At 36.4% G+C, this 22,704-nt stretch overlaps 1 protein-coding gene and 1 pseudogene across 4 annotated transcripts in view; both read right to left on the bottom strand.

The window, feature by feature from the left end:
- The window catches only part of RNF2 (ring finger protein 2), a 29,290-nt gene that overhangs the window by 2,996 nt on the left and 3,590 nt on the right, over positions 1-22,704 (bottom strand). For all 3 annotated transcript variants that reach the window (XM_081121746.1, XM_081121748.1, XM_081121747.1), the window contains exons 2-6: positions 9,712-9,800; positions 6,359-6,519; positions 5,496-5,711; positions 1,137-1,409; positions 167-338 (exon numbers count right to left, since the gene is read on the bottom strand). In XM_081121746.1, coding sequence (XP_080977872.1) covers positions 167-338; positions 1,137-1,409; positions 5,496-5,711; positions 6,359-6,519; positions 9,712-9,798 — 909 coding nt within the window. In that variant the 5' untranslated portion in view covers positions 9,799-9,800. The remainder of the gene's footprint in view (positions 1-166; positions 339-1,136; positions 1,410-5,495; positions 5,712-6,358; positions 6,520-9,711; positions 9,801-22,704) is intronic.
- LOC308549357 (annexin A1 pseudogene) lies at positions 19,058-20,264 on the bottom strand (annotated as a pseudogene). The gene is made up of 2 exons: positions 19,605-20,264; positions 19,058-19,400 (listed from the first exon to the last, which is right to left on the bottom strand). The product of its transcript is annotated as an annexin A1 pseudogene (transcript).

Below are 22,704 nucleotides of genomic sequence, written 5' to 3'. Positions count from 1 at the left end.
TGTACTATTTATAAAACATATCAAAAACTTAACTATCTTGTTCTCTTTCTCTCAGGGCCTCAGGGTCCTGCCCTGCACCGTTTTATTAGGTCCCACCCCACCACTTGCCATTCTCAGATGGTCAATGCCCTCCCAGTTTCAGTGGCCAACTATTTTAAATACTCACAGTGAACTGCCCACTGGCTGTTGCTATGTAAATGGTATACTGCTTCTCACTGGCTGTATCAAGGTTCATCTGGTTTGATTCTCCTTTGCTTCGAAGTTCTTCTAAAGCTAACCTCACAGCCAGATACTTGGATAAGTGATCTACAGTGGCATTACCGGAAGTCTTTATGTATCTGGAAAAGTAAATCATTAGAAATTTAACTTTTAGATTAATGATGAAAATGTACTTAGGTTACAGAACTAATACAGTTGTATAAAATGTAAATATATGTCTCTATTATTGACAAAATAATATCAGAAATTTATTCATCTATTACCTAAAAACTTCTTATTGAAATTAGACTATCTGTCTACCAGGCCACAAAAGCATCCATTATATATGATATAAAATGTCAAAAATCAAACAAATATACACAGTACTGAGAAAAAGAACATACCCCTGAACCCTAATGATCAAAGTCCTGCTGTCTGTCTACAGCAGCAAGAACAGTAAGAATATGACCAATTTCTTATTGTCTAAGAATTCATCAATTTTCTGGTGTTTAAGACTGAGCATGAAAGTGCTAATCTTGGGACTTTTTTAATAAGCATGGTATACTCATCAATTACTCATTGAACAAATATTTGATGCTTATCTGCACTCAACGGCAGGCAGAATCCTGATATACAGTGGTAAAGCAGCCATTCTCATCAGTACAAATTCTGGCGCCTACTGACACCCCCGTATCATTAAGAAATTTAAATGACCCTTTTCCTCATTTAAGAAGGAGGGTCAGGTCATTCCTTTCAGATATGCAAGTGTGGATGGGAAGCATGAAGAAAATAACCACCTAGGCAGCAAGAATATCCAAATGAGCCCTGGCAATCAGCTGTATGGCAAATATTGCCCTTCTTTCTTATGCAAAATTGCCTTTTAATTCCCAATTAAATTTTCTGAAGTCAAATAATCTAAAACTAACCTGCACACTTACCTTGTCTGTGCACTGTCATCTTTTTCCATCAGTGTGGGATGAGGCCTGAATACTAACTCAATTTCACTAGCACCATCCATTACTGGATCAATTGCCACTGTTGCATTGTTGTTATCAAGCTCAAGCCCAGAATCATCTGAAGTTTTGGTCCGCTTGTTACTAGGCCCTGCTTCCTGATTGCTATGTGTGGATGCATTACTACAGTGAGAACTGTCACCATTGTCTTCTGCTCCACTGCCATTTTCAATCTGTTGTTTCTTGCCTCGCTGTAATCTAGTTAAGAAAACAAAAAGGGGTTGCAGAAAATTTACATTTATGCATTTTTAATGAATGTTTTGAAGCATATTTATCTAGAAAAATCTTTAAAATTGAATTTGCTTCAAGTTGGATAATGGCATTTATTTCCCACCTGTCCCTGAAAGGTCCTAAAGAACCCACTCAGAGACAGGAAAACACTTAAATGACTTAAACAAATGTTTATATTCACTTAATAACGTTATTTAATGACTATAGGAATTATTGGCAATCCTTATGTACATTTTGATACATTTTTTGTTATGAGATTATAAATCTAAGGGGAAATATGTATTCCTCTTAATTAGAAATTCTTACAGAAACAAAACTTAAGAGGAATGATAAGGAAATCCTTCCTGCTGACTTCACCCAAAGCCTGCAAGTGCAATGCAAAATTATTCTAATGAGGAAATTCAGAAGCAACTCTCTGACAATCTCAAATACTAAAAATCAATAACTGGGAAAGGCATTTTATCTTATTTACTCGTCAAAACCACCGTCAAGGCATTATCATTTTAGAGTTGAGAAAACTGAGGAAACTGAGGTTTAAGGCCCATGGCTATAAGCTAGTAATTAAGCACCAGAACTAGAGCTAGGATGTGATACACATTCTTTCTACCACACTGCCCCTTTCTCTACCAGTATGAGGGATATAAGATGAAAAAGGAATACAAAAGATTAATGTGCATTTCTAAAAACAGTGTCATTATCAAATGTTTATTGCCAGAACAAGGAAATAATAACCCACTGCTCAGGAAATCTTTTGCTTTCCCCCCACTCAAAAAAAAAAAGTACTGTTTATGAAATCTACAGATTTCAAAACTAAGAAGGGATGACTAATATGTTAAACAACAAAACTATGATTCAGAAAGATACAAACACATACAATGGAATAATAATCAGTCTTAAAAAGGAAGGAAATCCTGCTATAAGGAAGCAACATGCTATATTGATGAACTTTGAAGACATGATGCTGAGTGAAATAAGCCAGTCACAAAAGGACAAATACCATACGACTGTACTCATATGAGGTACTTAAAGTAGTCAAATTCACAGAAACAGAAAGCAGAATGGTGGTTACCAGCAGCTGAGGGAAGAGAAGGAAATGCGGAATTGTTTCATGGGTAAAGCCTGAGTTTTATAAGATGTAAAGTTCTACAAAATGGTTGCACAACAATGTGAATATACTTACACTACTGAACTGTACACTTAAAACTGCCAAGATGGTTAGCTTTATGTTGTGTTGTACATCACAATTTAAAAAAATAAGGCCAAAACAATAAAACAAACAAACTCAACAGTGAAAGGATAAGGGCTATACTTAAATATTTCCTAAAATTTACAACTAAAGCAAAAGAAAAATTGTTTCAGTTGACTATAAAGTAATGTAACAGGGTTACTTGTCCTAATGTATTTATTTTTATCCCACATTTCTTTCCAAAAAAGGTTCAAAGTGACAGAGCTGGATTAATTCATTTCAGGCAGCTTTCAGAAAATGATGGTAGGATAATGGAGATCAATAGCCTATTATATCCTGCATTTATCAAATCATATCCATAATACCTCATACTGTTCTAGAGGTAGCATTTCAAGAATTATGCTGAAAGACTTGAATGTCACATGAGGAACAATTAGAAATGTGAATATTTAAGCCTTTAGAGGAACATAAAAATGTATGTCTATATAAAATTACTTGAAGAACTCGTAGATAAGAGCAGGATCTGAAATAAGCAGAGAATACAATGGAGGTATTTTGACAAAGACAGACCAAGACTGCTGCACACAAGACACTAATTTTATTTCAATATAAATTAAAAACTTTTAAAAAAATTCATGCATTCAAAATATTTACTGAGCAGCTACTTTAAGCCAAGTATGGTTCCATGTCCTGGTGGAATAAGAATCAGTAAAACTGACAGTCTCTCCCCTCGTAGGGCTTATATTGTTTTAGTGCAGTGGATGATAGATAAATGTTAGAGAATGAAAAGTGCTGCAGAGAAAAATAAAGCAGGAGGGTAAGAAAGTGTAGAGTCCTGAGGTGAAAGAGGGAAACTTAAAGAAAGTGAGTGTGCCAAGTGGAGTGTGCCAAGAGGGTTTCTGAAAGACAGAACATTAAGTACAAAGGCCCTGAAGCAGAAGCATGCTTGATGGGTATGAAGAACAGTAAGGAAGCTGTAATAAAGTTGTCAGCAAATTAAAGGAGCTCCTACCACTTACTGCCACCACCAGAAATGTTCAAGCAAAACCGAAGGACTAGCTGTAAATAAAGGATTTTGCAAAGAGAATTCTTTCTCCTGGTAAAAGACTGAGTTAAATAACCAATACAGTCTCTTTCTTAGGATTGTGTAATTCTTTTAGAATACATACATTCAAAATTTAATACTTTATAACTATGTATAGTGTAAGGTGAGTACTGGAAATATGGGGGGGCACTTTGTAAAGTATATGATTGTCTAACCACTATACTGTATATCTGAAACTAATATAAAATAATATTAAATGTAAAGTGTAATTTTAAAAAAGTGTATTTTAATTTTAATACTTTATTTTACTTTGCTAAATACAACTGCAGGTCAGTTTATCTATCTTTTAACCTCTAAGCCAGTGGTTAAAGGTCGTACTTTGAAACCACTCATAGAACCTTAGAAATACCGATGCCTAAACCCAATCAAAGATTCTGATTTACTTGGTCTGAGATGTTACCTGAAGCCCTGGGATTTAAATGCTTTCCAAGTGACTATGACGTTCAGCCAAGGTGAGAACCACTAGATATGGATGAGACTCTATTGGCATCTCCTACTTTGGAAAATGATGAGGCCTGAATATATCAGAAGATGTTAGAGAGGAAAAAAGAATGGGGGTGAGAAGGTGCCCAAATTATGTAGGGTCTTAGAAGCCATCGTTAAGGTCTTTAGACTTGAATGTTAATAGAAGCTATGAGAGACTTCGAAGCAAAGGAGAACCATGATTTAGACTTTCAATTTACATAATCTTTCTGGCTGCTGTGCTGAGAATAGACTATGTAAGGGTAAGTGTGGAAAGTATAAAGACCAATCATGAGGCTTTTTCAGTACTTCACATGAAAAATGGTGGTGGTCTAGACCAATCTAGATATATTATGGAAAAAGATAAAAATATATTTATTCACAGACTGGAATACAGAATATGAAAAAAGAGAGCAGTTAAAGGTGACTCTAAAGTTTTTGCCTAAAGCAAGTGGAATGATGGAGCTGCCATCAACTGAAATGAGCAAGAATGAAGAAAAGTAGGGGTTAAGAACAAAAAATTCAGTACATGTCTGCACATGCTAAGTTTGAGATAAGAAACAGCTAATAACATACAAAGGGAAGCAGGGAAATATGGTCTCCTGAAAGCCAGGTGAAGAAAATTATTCAAAGAGAAATTAATTTGTCAAATGCTGCTAAGTAAGATAGGATCTGAGAATCAGCAATTAGATTTCACAATGTGGACACCACTGGTAACTTTTGTGTGCCTTTTTGTTGTTGTTTTTATTTTTAATATATCTTTATTGATTTCAGAGAGAGGAAAGGGGAGGGAGAGAGAGAGATAGAAACATCAATGATGAGAGAGTCATTGATCGGCTAGCCCGCAACCCAGGCATGTGCCCTGACCAAGAATCGAACCCCGATCGCCTGGATCCTAGGTCGACGCTCAACCGCTGAGCCACGCCCGGCCGGGTCCCACTGGTAACTTTTGATAAGGGTGCTATGAGGGATGAAAGCCTGACCAGAGGGTTCAAAACAAAATGGGAGAGGTAGAGATAGTGAGCACAGACAATTATTTCAAAAAGTTTTGCTATAAAGAGAAGAGGAGAAATAGAATAGTAGGTAAGAGGGTATAAAAGGGCATTCAAAAGCTCTAGTATTTTAAATGGAAAGCCAGGCATATATGATACCGGAGGCATTTACCACACGTGCATGATAATGTAATCACACAGAACTACTGTTTGTTACTGTATTTTGTCTTTTTCAAAATGGAGGCTGTTAAGTAAATTCAATATTTAATGAAGTATTCAGGAAAATGGCCACCTTCTTCCCCATATACCTGTTCATGGCCTGTATCTTCAGTCCTTCCTCAATGCTGTGACTGAGTGCTTGCTGATTATTGTGCTTGTTGATCCTGGCTAACACTCGCTCTTGATGAGCTTCGTACTCATCACGACTTGGATAAATTTTGCTGATGAGTGCATCAAAGTTTGGGTCTGGCCTCAGTGATCTTTTGGAAACTAGCTTTTTCCGACATGTAGGACATTCTTTATTGCTAAATAAAAAAAGAGAAAACAACAATGTAAACAATGTCAGTACCTTTAAGCTAAAGACAAAAATATCTAGCTTCTGGAATAGTTACTATCTTTATTCTAATACTTTTACTAAGTCACAGAAATTTAAACTGATTAATCTAAACTTTCTTTAAAAATCTGACTAGTGGGTAAGCAAAATTTTGGAAACCTCAGGTACTCTATATTACTAGCCAACAGAGAAAAATTTGAATATTCCCAATGGTAAGTTGCATATAACCATTTTAGAAGTAGAAATCAACTCTTTCCTAATACAAATTTCCCCTTTCTGATACCCATGACATGTAAAGAAAAATTAACCACCTATATATTAATTTATGTTATCAATTTAATAAAACAGAATTCATAAGTCTATTATTTCGTATACTTAAGTAGAAAAACCATGGCTTCATGCTTTGTAATTTCCTCAAAACAAGTACACATCCTATAAAGCTTCTAAAATCATATAAAAGGAATTGTCTCAAAACAAAGATTCTCCAATAATTAAAACCTAGACTTTAGAAAAATTTCCAAGTCTCAAATGAATACTTCTAGAGAATGTATTTCTCAAAACCCATAGAGCACTGTCCTGGTATAGCTGAAGTACCTAGTATAACTCATTTCAACATACCCACTTCGGAGGGCTGTGATAATGCAGTCTGCACAAAAACGATGTAAACACTCCTTTGTAGTCATGGTATTCTTCAACATATCCAAACAAATTGGGCACATTAATTCACTGTGTAGACTTCGAGGTGAAACCACAATTTCTAAGCCATCTGTTATTGCCTCCTGTAAAAGAGGCAATTTAAAATTTAAATGCTACCTATATTTTTTATTATGGATAGTTCAAATATACAAAAAGTACTGAGAATGAAAAAAATGAACATCTACATACCTATCACCCACCCAATACCACTGTCAGTTCACAGCCAATCTTGTTTCAGCTATAATTGCCCCCAATTCCCCTCACTGCATTATATAAATGCTCTTATTTTAATGCTAAAGATAATATATTAATGTATTTAAAAGACAACTAATAGTAAATTAGCCTGGTATAATAAAAAAAGCACTGAATTTGGAATACGATGACTTAGGTTCTAGTTCTAGTCATATTAACTAGCTATATTGTTTTAAATATTTAACATTGTTTATTACCCTGCAAAAATGAGGAAGTTAGGGCTAAATAAACCCTGAGAATTCTTCCACCTTCAGAAATTACACCACTTTGATTATACACTGGCCCCAGTTATCTGTGGTTTCACTTTTCAAGGTTTCAGTTACCTTATAGTCAACCATGGTCTGAAAATACTAAATGAAATATCCCCAAAATAAACGATTCAGAAGTTTTAAATTGTGCACCATTCTGAGTAACATGATGAAATCTTATGCCATCCTGTTCCGTCCCACTTGGGACATAAATCATCCCTTTGTCCAGCATATCTACACTGTATTACACTACCCCTGCATTGGTGACTTAAGAGCTTTCTCAGTTATCAGATCAACGGTCTCAGTACCATACAAGTAACCCTTATTTTACTTCCTAATGGCCCCAAAACACAAGAGTAGTGATGCTGGCAATTCAGATATGACAGAGAAGCCATAAAGTGCTTTCTTTAAGTAAAAAGGTGAAAGTTCTCAATAAGGAAAGAAACTTATCGTATGCTACAGCTACTAAGATTTATAGTAAGAAGGAATCTTCTAACCATGAAATTGGCTAATTTATAAATTAAACTTTATCCCAGGTATGTTTGTATTGGGAAAAAACACAGTGTGTGTGTGTGTGTGTGTGTGTGTATATATACACACACACATATATATATATATATATATATATATATATATAGGGTTTAGTACTATCTGTGGTTTCAGGCATCCACTAGGTGTCTCGGAACATAATCCTGTGGATAAGAGGGGACTACAGTAAATTATACATTTCATGCCATCTATTAAAAAGATTTTAAGATTCCAATACAAGTATTCTCTAATTGATATACAGTTTAACAGTATTTCATTTTAAAATCACCTTTTTAACCTTAAAAAGTCTCTGTCTACAAAAGCAATTTTATACAGTGGTCAGTTTCTCAGGCTGACTTAAACCATAGTACATCTGAAGTATTTCTAGTGAGAAAATGCACTGAGTTCCAATGTACACGTCTCCCAGGTGCAGAGATCAGCGACTCCTGCTTCTTCCCTACCACCATTAACCACTCTTCCTACAAGGTGGCAATGAGAACAAATTACCTACCTCTAAAGCCACCCACACTGGCTGCAATGGAATAAGAGGTCCAGTAACTAACTACTAAAAAGAAAGATGCAAGTAGAAATAAAGGGCTTCCCATATGTTAATGACACTTCCTTGTTTCCACTACCTCTCCATCATACTTGCTTTTTCTACTGTGTCAAAACTGATGACCCCACAAGGAAAGACAGAAATTATAGATATTGTCCATATAGATACTGTCCATTATAGATAAGCCTGTACCTATGCAGGTATGCAGCACTGTGGGGGTAAGACGGGCAAAATCTCACACCAGACTAAAACTTTCACCAGCCTCAAATGGGTGTTCAACACTGCTCAGCAATTGGTTTCTCTAACAAACTCACTTTTCTGTTCGCTACACTATTGTATACCTTTTCTTCTATTTGCAGACCTTCTCCACCTGAACATTTAATACACTACCTCACCTCAAATTTCACTTAAAGAGCTCTCTCATTTTCTCTCTATTAAAACTTCATAAATCATAATTTTCTTTCTTGCTATAAGGAGAAAGTATGCCTCTTCCTATCAAAAGTACATTCCTCTCTACCTTTTCAAGTATTATCACTCTTTTGACTATTCTATCTGCTCTCAGACTTCAGCAATCTCTCTTTCACTAAATCAGCCTAGAGTAGCATCCCCATAGAGCTGCTACATAGAGAAACGTGAATAATGCACCTCAGAGCTGGCGGGGGTGGGGGGGGGTGCTGGGCAGGGGAAGGAGTTGACACAGCTCTATCTCCCCTTATAAACAAAGTGAAATTTAAAACTTCCCAAATCTACGTTCCCCTCCAGTTTCTGCTCCATTTCCCTCCTCCTCTGCAGAACCAAACTTCTCTGAAGAGTTGCCTATGCATTTTCACTTTCCCCCCCTCAACAGAGCAGCACAATCTACTCAAGTGAATCTCTTGAAAAATCACCAAGATCCTATTGCCAAAGTGAGTGTACACTTTGTAACGCTCACCTTACTCATCTTCTGAACAGTCAACACAGTAGCCGAGTCCTCCTCCTTGAAACACTTCCTCTTACATTTTGGCCCTCTCTCCCATTTTCCTTACTTTTCTCTGGCTGTTCCTTCTCTGTCTCCTTTGCTGGATCCTTGTCCATTACTTAATTTCTAAATGTTGAAGCTCCTCTGGATGAAGTTCTGAGCCCTCTGCTCCTCTCTCTCTCTGTGATCTTATCCATTCACATTGCTTTCAATGCGCTGACAATCTCTAAAACTTAGTATTCAGTCCAGACCCCTAGTTAGCATCACTGCCTGCCTATCTTACAAGCATCGCAAACTTAAAATGCGTTCAGTTTTAAGTACGTTTATCTACTTCAAGCCCGCTTCCACTCCGTCTTTCCCATCTTTACCTTCGCAGAACAGTCTTCCCTACTTTCCCCACTGATTATTTATTACAGCACTAAGAGCTTTTCCTTTACCCAACCTCTCAAATGTGTAATTCTATGGGTATTTATTTGTTTAATGTCTATAAACTCTAAGGGCCAGTGCTACATGTTTTATTCACTGCTGCACATCGTGCCTAGCTTAGGACCTGTAGAGTATGCACTCAAATTATTTGTTGAATGAATGAAGTGTCAACCAAACATAAACAAATCAGTACTACTTGTATATAAATTTATTATTACTGTTAGGTTTTTTCAAGTTTTCATTTTCTAAAACTGCATCCCAATTTACATGTCTCATACTTCCCCTAAATTATCTTAATCTATATTACCTGAGGTGTTCGTTGTAATTCATATAAACTGAGTTCCCATGTTTTGCTTAATGGTTGAGTTCCATTCGTCTGCACAGCCTGAGACATTGCTAGGAATAAAAAGGAAAGAAAAACAATTTTAGTATCTGAAAGGGAAATAAATCTCAAAAGTGATTTTTAAGAACTGTACACCTGAGAGTAATAAAAATAGAAATTATGCACTGGCTCCTCAAAGATTATAAAGAAGAAAAGCTTGAGAATCTCTCCATTTATAAATACGAGCTACTAGAGAGCAAGAGACTATCACTGATCTCTGAATGCCCAAAAGCTGGCACACAGAAAGTACTTATTACTGAATGTACAGAAAAATGTTTTAACCCAAAACAATACTTCTTTTTTTAAAACTCATCGTCATGGACCTGGCGGTGTGACTCAGCGGTTGAGCATGGACCCAGGAACCAAGAGGTCACCAGTTCGAATCACAGTCAGGGCATAGGCCCGTGTTGCAGGCTCGATCCCCAGTAGGGAGCGTGCAGGAAGCACCCGATCAATGATGTTTCTCTCCTATAGATGTTTCTATCTCTCTATACCTCTCCCTTCCTCTCTCTCTAAAAATCAATAAAAACATATTTAAAAAAAATAAAATTCATGGTCATGGAGCTAAATCAGGAGAATTTCGGACTCTACAGCATGGCCATCTAGTTCAACTTTTACCAAAGATACAAAATCTCCTTTCTAGTACTTTAAGCCACTGGTTACTCTGTTCTTCAAGCCTCAGGAAAAAACTGGTAAACCAGAACCTAACCTGCTAGGGTATTATCTAGAACCTAACTGACCTGGGAAAGAGAAATACCCAACTTCTGCCCATTCTAGCCAGCCTGTCCCCACGTACTGGAGTGAAGGGGAGGGGAAAAACTAAGAATCACTTGTGAAACACACAGTCCAGAGGGACAGGCTCACTGAAAGACTGAGACCTAATTATATGACTATAGAGCCCTTTCCCTCCCACCACACCTCACCACATTATTACTGAAGGCCTGCTTAGAGCAGTTCCTTTTTCATGGGACATCATGTCCTACTATCTAGAAAAAATTACAAGGCATACCAAAAGGTAAAAAAAAAAATTTGAAGAGACAAAGCAAGTGTCAGAACCAACATGCAGGGATGTGGAATTATCAGATCAGGAATTTAAAACAACAATGATTAGTATGTTAAGGGCTCTAATGAATAAAGGAGACAGCACACAAGAACACATGAGCAATGTAAGCAGAGACATGGAAATCCTAAAAAGAACCAAAAAGAAATGCTAGACACCAAAACCACTGTAACAGACATGAAAAATGCTTTTAATGAGCTTATCAGCCTGGATAAGGTTAAGGAAACAATCTCTAATCTAGAGGACATACCAATAGAATCTTCGAACACTAAAAAGCAAAAAGAACAAAGATTGAAAAAAAAGACAACAGAACATCCAAGGACTATAGGATGACTATATAACATGTAACTTATATAAAATGGGAATACCAAGAGAAGAGAGAAGGGAATAGAGAATATCTGAAACCATAACAACTGAAAATTTCCCCCAAATGTACGTCAGATACTAAAACCGCAGATCCAGAAAGCCCAAAAAACTACACCTTGGCATATCATTTTAAATCACAGAAATTTAAAGATAAAGAAGCCAGAGGAAAAAGGTTTTACTTGCTTGGGTAGGAAAAAACAGATGCAAAGTACCAAGTATGTCCCATGTTCAGGACTTCCTTGTTTTGCATTAGTTACTTACACCTGCCTACTCCAATGATTTAAGTAACTTTATATCTTAATTTTTTCTCCTACACCCAGAAATGAGCCTACTTTGTAATAAGTCTGTTTTTCAATAAAACTTAAATGAGTAATTTAAGGCATTTAGAAAGGGGGGGAAATGAACCTTAAATGATACATAAAGGGAAAGAATTACTACTTACCAATGCTGTTCTTAAATGATTTAACCAGGGATATTGGAAGTGGAGTATGTATATGTACTCATGAATTACATAAAAGCTTTCTAGGGGGTGAAATGTAGAACTTGGTTAGTTTTAAGAGAATTTAATTTCAAGATTATCAATTCTCCTGAACCACTTTTACCATAATTGATATGCCTGAAAACAGGTCCTTTTCTCCTCACCCCAGTCCTTTCCTAAAATTACATATCATTCATTTACTCATTCAAATACTGATTATCTACTGCACCCCAGGCACTGTATAAGGTGCTAGAATAAGAGAGTAAACAAAACAAATACGCATACAATTAGATTTTTCTTAAGTGCTATATAAAAGATATAAAAAAAAAAAAGAGCATTGGGCTAGATAATCAAGAAAAGGAGGTATTTAAGATAGGAGCATCAAGGAAGAACTTTCAAAGGAACAGACATGTAATACAAAAAGGTCAGTGTGGCTAGTAAGTAAAGGGAAAAATATACACGAGGTTACAGAGAGGCCACAATGGTGATCTTCCCAAGAACCAAATGGGGCCAAGTAGAGGGGCAAAGCCACACTGGAATGGGTAAATAGGAAAGCAAAAGTGAAATAAGTTCTTTATAAATGAATAAAATGAAAATACTACCTTATTGAAGTGTATGAAATATGTAATAAGACATCTCCCTCACAAATATTTATAACCTTCAATTTTTTAAATAATAAAACCATAAAGACTGAAGAAAAATGAACCATTAGAAATTAGAATTAAACCTAAAGGGGGAAATGATCACTATAAAAGCATAAATCAAACAGAAACAGCAACTAAAATACAAAAATAAAAAACAAATGGAAAAAAACAACAAATGGACTGGTTCACAAAAGCAAAATTTAGTTAAATTTTCTCAAGATTCCCATTTAAAAAGTCAGGAGTAAAACAAGATTGTCCTACAACACTCTGCTGGAAGTCCTAAATAACGCCACAAAATTCAAAAAGAGAGAGAAACATGGAAAAGGGAATGACAAAAGTATCAGCTGCAGATAACATGACCTAGAAAATCCACAAACAAAAAACATGCCCCCAAAAACCATACATTTCCTATAAACCAGGAATAACCATTCAGAAATGTAAAAGACATCAAAAGCAAATTTAAAAGATAAGCGATAAGGAGAAAATATTTGCAACATATGTTACAAACAAAAGCCAATATAATCTCTACAGACTCCTCCTCCAAGTCAATTTGAAAGACAACTCACTGCAGGAGAAATGATAAATGAATAACTAACAGAAAAATACTAGTGGCTAATAAAATTAAATTGTGCTTGGCTTCACTAATAATCATTAAACTGCAAATCAAAAAAAAGCTATCTATAAATATGTTTGATTTTTTTTGTCTGTGATATGGACAAAAATTTAAATGACTGATAATATCCAACGTTAGAAAAGCTGTACAGAAACAGGAATTCTCAAACAATTGAAATGTACAGTGGCATGGTTATGGGGACACAGCAATTTGATATTTAAGGCACATTAGAAGTGTACTCCTTGACATGGAGACTGATTTAATCAAGGCATGTAGGACTATTATGAAAATCTCTATGGAAATGTAGTCCCCACTTTTTAATTTATTATCTGTGATCAACACACAATTAAGTACTGGAATATGTCATTATTTTATCCATGTTCTTTAGAAGTGTAATAGCAGACACATCAGCTCCTAGAACTCCAGTACAACATGTTTTTTAACACAAGTTCCTTAAACTTTAAAATAATTCCATTTATTTATCCTTTAAAAAGTCTCAACTGTTGTAAATCAAAAGACTATCTGAAAAATAGATGCTAATGAAGAGAATACACCAAAGAACTGTCTCTGCTCTTTAGCCAAATCAAAAAATAACACTCATAGTATTGTACTGGCTGAATCCTCACTTCTCAGTATTGCCTCCGTCAAAATTTTAATGTGCTTAAGTTTTGACCTCATGATAGTTCTCCTAGGAAATCTATCCAACAAAAATTCTTATATAGATATGAAAAAATATATGTACAAAACCTGACAGCATTATTTATAATATCAAAAAAATCATAAAAGTCTATATATGTCGGTCAATAAGAATATGGCTAATTATGATATATCCATAGTACAGAATACTCTGTAGCTGTATGTCTGACATGGAATTCAACATATGTACACAAAATAAAGTTTTTTTTAAAAAAGCTGTAGAGAAAAATGTGTATCATGATCCTATTTTAGCAATTAAAACAGAAATCCAAACACCTAAATAATGTTTGCGATTTTGAGCTCTGTTCACCATGTGTCAGCCACATTTGTCATCCTCTTTATCAATTTTGCTCATTCTCATTTTAAAATCTTCACTAGCCCATCCTTCTACCTTGAACAGAAGGCTCTCTTCCCCAAAGACTTTCCCAAAGCTAGCTCCTTCATGCAGTCTAACAAAATTCTAACTTTGTCACTCTTTCATGTCTTTCCCCCCACTCCCCACCATAGCATACTTATAGCCTATAAGCTATCTATCTTATTCTCCACAACATCCCTGTTACCGTGTACTGTGCCTGGCACATAATAGCTGTTCAATAAATATTTGCTAAGGAACTCAACAACAGTTATGATTAAAAGAAAGGAGCTCAAATTAGGCAATATTAACAGTATTTCACCTGTTCATGACTTAAAAAAAAAGTCACTTCAAATTAACAGGGAAAAGGGAATACAAAAGGAAGATTTATCAGTTGGGTCTATTTACTATGCATAGAGAAAATATTTTCATGTTTCTGCATGGTTAGGGCTCTAAGCAAAAAAAATCTGTCCTTCAAAGGACAAGTCTTAAAACACAGATAACTGAATAGATAAGAGATTTATCTCTCTAAAAGTATGTGTTTATATTTCAGGAGGGATGAGACTATGAGACTATGGAGACATTCCAGGAGTCTTAAATTTTGAGACTTAGAAAAATTCATTTACATTCCAAAGATTAAGAACCTAGGATCCCCCCCTTCTCAGCTAAGGAGAACTTGTTTACATTAGGGACAAAGATTTATCTCCTCTCAGGACTCAAGGTGAATAACAAGCACACAAGCTCCCAGACTCATATTTTTTAGATTCTTTGCCTACCAAATGAACATCTGGCTCTCACTGCATTGCTGGGGGGGGGAGAGGGGGGGACTCAGACAAAGAGGAACTGATGCAGCTATTGCTGTAATAATCAATCTATCCATGTCCCAGAAATTGTGTGTCTATTTTCAGGATAATATGAATAAATATAGTTATTAAACATTTACCATTCTAACATACAGAATTTGTCTCTCTCTCAATAAGAAATTTATATTTTTCTTCCATGGTTATTGTCCCCTGTAAACATAAATTAAATAAAGGTCACATCAAATTAACTCTTCCAAACTTGAGCATTTTTCATTATATTATACAATATGTGAATGATCAAATGGTTTGTTCCTTAATTAAAACACTGCTTGCTTACAGGATACAGGTGTTAGCTTTTAGAAATTTATTCAAGACTAGGCAAACCAGGGAGCGATAATAAATTCTGAGTAAGCAATCCAACTGCCATCATAACATTGCCTGCAGTATCACCTCATGAAACCACTTGCAGCAGTTTAATATGGAATGACAGCTGTAAAACAGACACTAATTTCTGTAAGTGTCTAAAGACACAAAGTATTTATTGAAAAAGTTATCATTGTACAAGACATCTGGAATACTGATCTAAATTATTTTTGCTAACCTAATAGCCTCTTTATTTAAAAAGATAATATAATCAACTCCTAATTGGATTATACCTTTTCCACATTGTGGAACACAGGAGCAGAAACCTCTCAAAGGTGAATTATCAGATCTTCATTATCCAGTCTTAATTAAATTTTTGAGCACTGGTAACAGACTTACTGTTTTCTACTTTATATATAATTAAGTTATTGTTACAGGAAAAATAAATGTTCTAAGATTTTTTGAAGTACCATTTAAAATGCAAACCTAGATAATTTAGATCTGTGCTCTCTTACAATATTTCTAATCATTCATCACTATTTCATCTCTTCTATTCCTTCACCCCCACGCCCCAATACACAGATACTTTCTTAATGGCCCAATTCAGTCTTTCCCCAAAGCTTCAGATACACCTACCAAAATCTAATATCAGCCAGCCGGGCATGGCTCAGCAGTTGAGTGTTGACCTAGGATCCAGGCAATCGGGGTTCAATTCCTGGTCAGGGAACATGCCCGGGTTGCAGGCTCGATCCCCAGTCGGGGGAGTGCAGGAGGCAGCCATCAATGACTCTCTCATCATTGATGTTTCAACTCTCTCTCTCCCTCTCCTTCCCTCTCTCTGAAATCAATGAAGGTATATTAAAGAAAAAAAAAATTTAGTATTAGTCAACACCAGTTATATTAGCAGCAGGCTTGTTTTCCTCTGTCCCTGTCAATCATATTAGATGCTAACAGACCCATAATGAAAACCAGTTGAGTTTAATAGTTTAGGAAACATTTACTGAGAGCTACTATGTGATAGGAAATGAGACCCTCCAAGAGTTTATTGGCTAGTGGGCCATGAACCATGTTTTCCATACAACTTGGTAACAGCTACAAAAGAACAAAGAAGTAGTCAAATGGAGGAGCAGAAATCAGAAAAGGTTTAGAAAGAGACTCCTCCTTGGAAGAGGAGGGTTTAAGGTTAAGTGGAAGCTAACCAACTGAGGAAAGGAAAGCAGTCCAGAAGGACCAACATAATAAGCATGGGGTGTTTGTGAAACTCCAAGTAGTTCACTATAAAATGAGTGAAATGTGAGAGGCTGACATAAGTGAAGCCATTTAAAAATGGAGCCATAGCAGCCATTCCAGAGAAGTGCTTTGCATGTCTTGGTTTTTGAACCTTTGGAATGTTTGAACTGGGCAAAATAAGCTTTGGACTGGGCAAAACCAACACTGTCTTATAACCAACCATTTGCAAAGTCAACAGAAAAGGAGACATCCTGAACACAAAAACTGGTGATTGTAGACTCTCTTTCTGAAGACAGAATCAGTTACCAGCCATGCATAGCTAAAAAATTAACTTTGGTCCGGCCAGGCATGGCTCAGCAGTTATGCATCGACCTAGGAGATCGAGGTTTGTTAGATTCCTGGTCAGGGCACATGCCTGGGTTGCAGGTTCAATCCCCCGTTGGGGGTGTTCAGGAGGCAGCCAATCAATGACGACTCTCTCATCATTGATGTTTCAACTCTCCCTTCTCCCTTCCTCTCTCTGAAATCAATAAAGATATATTAAAAAAAAAAAAAAAATTTAACTCTGTTGGCACCACAGAAATTTTTTTCGGTATTCATATAACTATTCCCTTCCTTTTCTCATAAAAACCCCTTGCCCTTACCCTCTAATTAGGACATTTAGGTCTCTACCTGAATGTGTTTTCAGAATTGCAATTCTTTTGATCCCAAATAAATGCTTGTTGCCGCTCATTTTTGGCTTTTTATTTTTAGGTTAACAAAAAAGAGGTAGGTTGGGAGTAGAACAGAGGCTGAAGAATTAAACTGTGGGCCTCTTTTTTTTTAATCTTCTCTCAAGGATATTTGATATTTTTTCCATTGCTTTTTCAGAGAGAGTGGAAAAGAGAGGGAGAGAAATATCGACGTGAGAGAGACACATCAATTAGTTGCCTCCTGCACGCTACCCGACCAGGGCCAGAGATCAAGCCTGCAACTGAGGTACGTGACTTTGGCTGGAATTGAACCCCAGACCCTTCCATGTGAGAGGACGCTCTAATCACTGAGTCAAACTGGCTAGGGCAAATAAATTGTGGACCAGATTAGAGAGGCTTACTATGCCATGAAAAGGTGTTGGGAAAAATCCAAAGTGGAATGACAAAAATCAAATTTTCTGGCAACAGTGGAAGATGGACTTAGGGAAGCAAAAATACTAGTTAAAGAACTGTGCAATAATCCAAATTAAAAAATGCCTACAATAGGGGTGTTAATAATAAGTAAGAATTAGGAGGGGCAGAGCTGAAAAATTATTAGAAACTAATATACAATAAATGAGGGGGGAAAAGGAGAGTAAAACCACAAGCTCCTAAACTTGTTGCTGTCTAGTGGTTGATGGTGGAAAAAAAAAGTGAGATAGCAAAATAGAAAGTGGTATTTTCACCACTTTTCCTTTAAAAAAAAAAAGTTTGTATTGTTTTGAGAGAAAGGGAAGGAAAGGGAAAGAGAGAGAAACACTGATGTGAGAGAGAAACATTGATTGCCTCCTGAACACACCAGACAGGAGATCAAACCCAAAACTCACGCATGTGCCCTAACTCAGGTATAACTGTAAAGTTTACAAATTCCTTAATACGGTTATGAAATATGAAAATAAACATTAGGTACACTGTCTCGTGGTTTCCCTTTGCAAAAGCAACACGGCTTGTAACCAAGCTGGCTCTTCTTCAAAAGGAGTGATCAATAAAGTTCCCCCTAACAGATTTTCCCCATGTTTGTACTCAGCCTTAAAAAATATTTGTTGCCACTAGGTGGAGACAACTCGATAACAGGAATATTGGTTACTTAAATATTTTCTACAAATATATACACATGATAAAAAAAGCTCTCCTTCTAAATTCTCAGGTGAACTAGGGCTAATCACTTTATCTGAGGATCCAGTTTCCTTATTTGTAAGTAAAAATTTATATTAAGTAGCATCAAGAGCCCTCTTAGCTCTAATATTCTGTGGAGAAAATAAGTGCAAATAATATATATAAAAGGCTAATATCCAAAATATGTAGAGAACTTATATAACTCAACAGCAAAAAAACAAACAATCTGATCAAAAAATGGACAGAAGATCTGAATAGACATTTTCCAAAAGGCATACAGATGACCAACAAGTACATGAGAAGATGCTCAAATCATGATGGAAATGTAAATCAAACCACAATGAGATATCACCTCAAACCTGTTGGGGGAAGGACTACTACACTATAACCAGGCTTGGGAAAAGTAGGATTATAAAACATCCATAACTTCAAACACCATTTTCACCCTAACAACTTTCTTTTAAAGTATCGAAACTCAAAAACTTGGAAGTAGACACAAAACTATCCCCAGGATCCATGCCATAAGTCAATCACTCTCTCTTCATACACACCCCTTATATTTATAATGTGCTTCGATGTTTACAAAACCTTTTACCTACATCACCTCTTATTGTCTTTACAAATAACCTGTACGGTCAGCAAGGGTGTTTCTTTTTTTCCATGTAAAATCATTTTATATTGTTATATAAACATCTTTCTCAGGTAATTTTACTAGAATCACCTGTTTAAGGGGTTTTATAGTTTGAAATATATTTTTTAAGTAAACTTATGTCTGTTATACAGTGTTGTGATATAAAAGTGATTCATAGGCTATAGTTGTCAGAAAGCAGTCAGACTAGCCCTAATGAAGAAACTTTCGTATTTAAGTCTATAATATAGAATGAAAATACAGTTATATGACTTAAAAAATCTTCTGATCAAAAAGCTTGAGATCATCAAGGGAATGTTGACTGTCCTCGAGCCACATGGATTTTTTTCATAATCTCCTTTGGTTTCACCCAGGATGACTAGACAGAGAGATACCATACAATTTTTGATATCATTCATGTCAATTTCAGAACAGGAATCCATAATCCTCGCCAACATCTTATGACATGTTCCCAACACCCTTCATAGCTTGATGAAGCTTGTCAGCAAAGAACACTGCTTGGTTTGTGGCACACTTCACGATAGTTGTAATGCAATTTTTTTTTCTAATGTTTTTATTGATTTTTTAGAGAGGGAGGGAGAGAGAGAAACTTCAATCAGCTGCCTCCCAAATACACCCAAACCAGGGATCAAACCCTCAACCAAGGCATATGTCTTGACAGGGAATCGAACCAATGACCTTTCAGTGCACAGGATGACGCTCAACCAACTGAGCCACACATGCCAGGGCTGTAAAGCAATCCCTGACATCACCTTTCATCTCCAGTTCCAGGACTTTGTTCATTTCTTGCTGACTGTATTTGGTGTACTTCTGAAACACTCTGCAAAGATGGGGATAGCTTCTGGTGGTAAGAATGGTATTAAACACATCCACATTTGTCCCTTTTCTCCTTTCTCCTGCTTTATATAATGCCCTGGCATCTGAATCAGCGAAGTCCTCATTTATGCCAAGATCCTCAGCTCAGTCACTCTTAACAAGAGAAAGCAAAGCCTTTGATAACCTCCAGATGTGTCTGAGGTGATGTTGTTAGCCAGACCTCTCTTCAATACTTCTCTATAGACTGTTAATTTCTGTTAGTTCTTGATGCCAAAATTTCATTCAGAGTACCTTCATCAGTTCCAAGACCCTTCATGGCAGCACAGAGTTCGTCAGCATCCAACTGGGCTGGAGTTTTTTAAAGCCAAAGCACTTCCTCAAGGTGACCTGTAATGGCTTTCTTCAGAGCTTCATCCAGAGGCTTTCCTTTTTCCTGGAGATACGCTGCTTTGATCTGTGGATACTGTGCTATGCCTTGTTTCTTTTAGTTAGAATGTCAATGATGACTGCTTCATCCACCAGGTGGTGTGTTTTTTTAACAGAAAACAGAAAAGCAAACATTCTTGCTAGTAGAAGAACCAGACATAGAAACCCTGTCTCCTGCCTTCTACTATACTCAACACTACCCCTTCTGTAATATAATAAAGGCTTCTATAAAATGTTTGGCTAGATTCCAAGACTGCCGTCCCAGGCTGAATTAGGCTCTATATAGTAAATAGTATAAACAGTGAGGGTCTAATGCAATTACTGGCATGCAAGCATACATCTTTTCAGAAGTGGAAAATCAGTTGATTTTAAGTTAAATCAGCACAGTGTGTGTATGGTAGGGGAAACAAGCAAAACACTTTAAAAGAAATCAAAATGAAGTACTGCAGTTTGCACATTTTACAATAGCTAATAGAGGTAGTAGCAGTCAATACAGGGAGTAGGACAAAAGGAGATGAAGAGTGGGCAACTAAAAAGAACAATGTAAAAAAAAACCTGCATGATGTTTATAATTTTAGGAAATAAAATGAGGGACTTGTTTTTTTCTTTCCCCCCAGAAATAACTGTGAGATTTTAGAACATGAGGCTATAATAAAAGATGCAGAAGAGGATTTTAGTTAGCCATCAAATGAAATCCCTGCCAAAGTTGCTGGCTCTGGGATATAGCACATGAGAAAACCAAAGTCCTATTTGTAGATCAGCTACTGGTACTATGCAGTTTAAATTAACCAACTATTTACTCTTTAAATTCTCCCATCTGTAAATCAAATATCACTCTACCCAAACTATTTTTTATGACCCTGGAAGGAGTTAAACAACGTCTGGCAAAGGTAATGATCAATATTTTAATTCCCATTACCCATTACAAAAATAAATATTCCTTGAACATCTTCTATGTGCACAGTATTTGGCTAGGCTAAAAGTGAAAAGAAAGTGACAGTCTTTGTAATCCAGATGAACAAAGCACAGAAAAATGCTTAACTAATGATGATTATGATTGTATGACAAAACTGAGGCATCTCAGAAACAGTTTTCATAGGTACTGGGCTGAACACAGGAGTCAGAGAGAATGGAATTGGATTTGATTAAGAGACAAAAGAGTAGTCATTAAGTTTGGGTAGGCAGAGAAGAGATATGTAGGTTGCTATATCCTTTGGCTTCCCAAAGCACCTGTTACTGTATTTAACACACTGTACAGTCATTTATTTGTCATCTCCACTCAGATTATAAATTTCCCAAGGACAGAAACCTTGTTCATTTTTCTATCCCTAACCCTCAGCATTGGATCTGGCATACAGAAGATAATAAATGGTTTCTGAACAGGCAAGGTAAGGACAGGATTCCCTATTTAAATTACTGTATTTTAACCTAAGCTATTTGTGCAGGTCATTTTCTCACTGATTCTCAACTTCAAAACTGCCATTCTAGCCTCTGATCTGATCTATGGCACTGTAGCTGAGACTGCAACTATATTTAACTACTCTTCTGCCTGGGGCTCCTTGTTAGGCTTTGCCAATGGAGGTAAGTAAATGAAGACTTGAGAGGAGGAAGAGGGATGAGAGGACTTCCTCACAATTGCTGGCAGCAGCAATTGGTTTCACCCCCCAGTTTTTTTGCTTTTTTTTAAAATCCTCAACAGAGGATATTTTTTTTCCACTGCTTTTTCAGAAAGTGAAAGGGAGAGAGAGAAACATCACTGTGAGAGAGACATGAATTGGTTGCCTCCCACACAAGCCCTGACCGGGGCTGGGGATCAAGCCTGCAACCTAGGTACGCATCGTTGCCTGGAATCGAACCAAGGATCCTTCCATCCACGGGCTGACGCTCTAACCACTGAGCAAAACCAGCTAGGGCCCCCAGCTTCTTTCTGTATTCCCATAACTAGCCATATCAGCAACTGAACATTGACCTCCTCAAAAGTTCAGAACCAGGCCCATGGAATATCTTCTCTCAGTTCTTAGGTTGACCACTATAATGCACTCTTTTTGTTCTTAAACCCATCTAACCAACTACCTATATTAAATCCACACTGTTGAAATTCCTACTGAAGTTTCTGTTTTCTTTACTGGACACCAAATACATTATTAAAACAGTGATTCTAACTGCTGTCCTCTGCAATATCTTTTTGCTACTTCCCTGAAGGGTAAAGGCAGTTTGGAGTTATTCCTATAGATAAAATCTATTTTTATAAAGGATAACTGAAAACCTTTTAAATCTGTGCCTGGTAAGTTGCAGCACAAAAATCATTAACTTCTGTGCTTTAAACTACCCAACTTCAAAAAACAGAGAAAATGAGAAATATTTAAACAGTGCAGGCTATTCCAAGCATGCACACCCACTTCTTTTTACTAGAGCACACATCCTAGAGAAAATGGGAGACGGTAGAGCTGATCTGCTGTATCTCAGTGATCTCAGTTCCCACAAGCCTCTCCTAATATGAGCATTATACCATTCTGAATGTGATTATTATATTTAAAGACTTTTTTTTTTTTTTTTGCTGTTTGCTGTTCAACAT

The sequence above is a fragment of the Miniopterus schreibersii genome, assembly GCF_964146895.1.
Source record: "Miniopterus schreibersii genome assembly, chromosome: 19".
In the NCBI taxonomy this organism is placed as follows: domain Eukaryota; kingdom Metazoa; phylum Chordata; class Mammalia; order Chiroptera; family Miniopteridae; genus Miniopterus; species Miniopterus schreibersii.
Note: the sequence above shows the minus strand (reverse complement) of the source record. Positions and strands in the feature narration are given on the sequence as shown.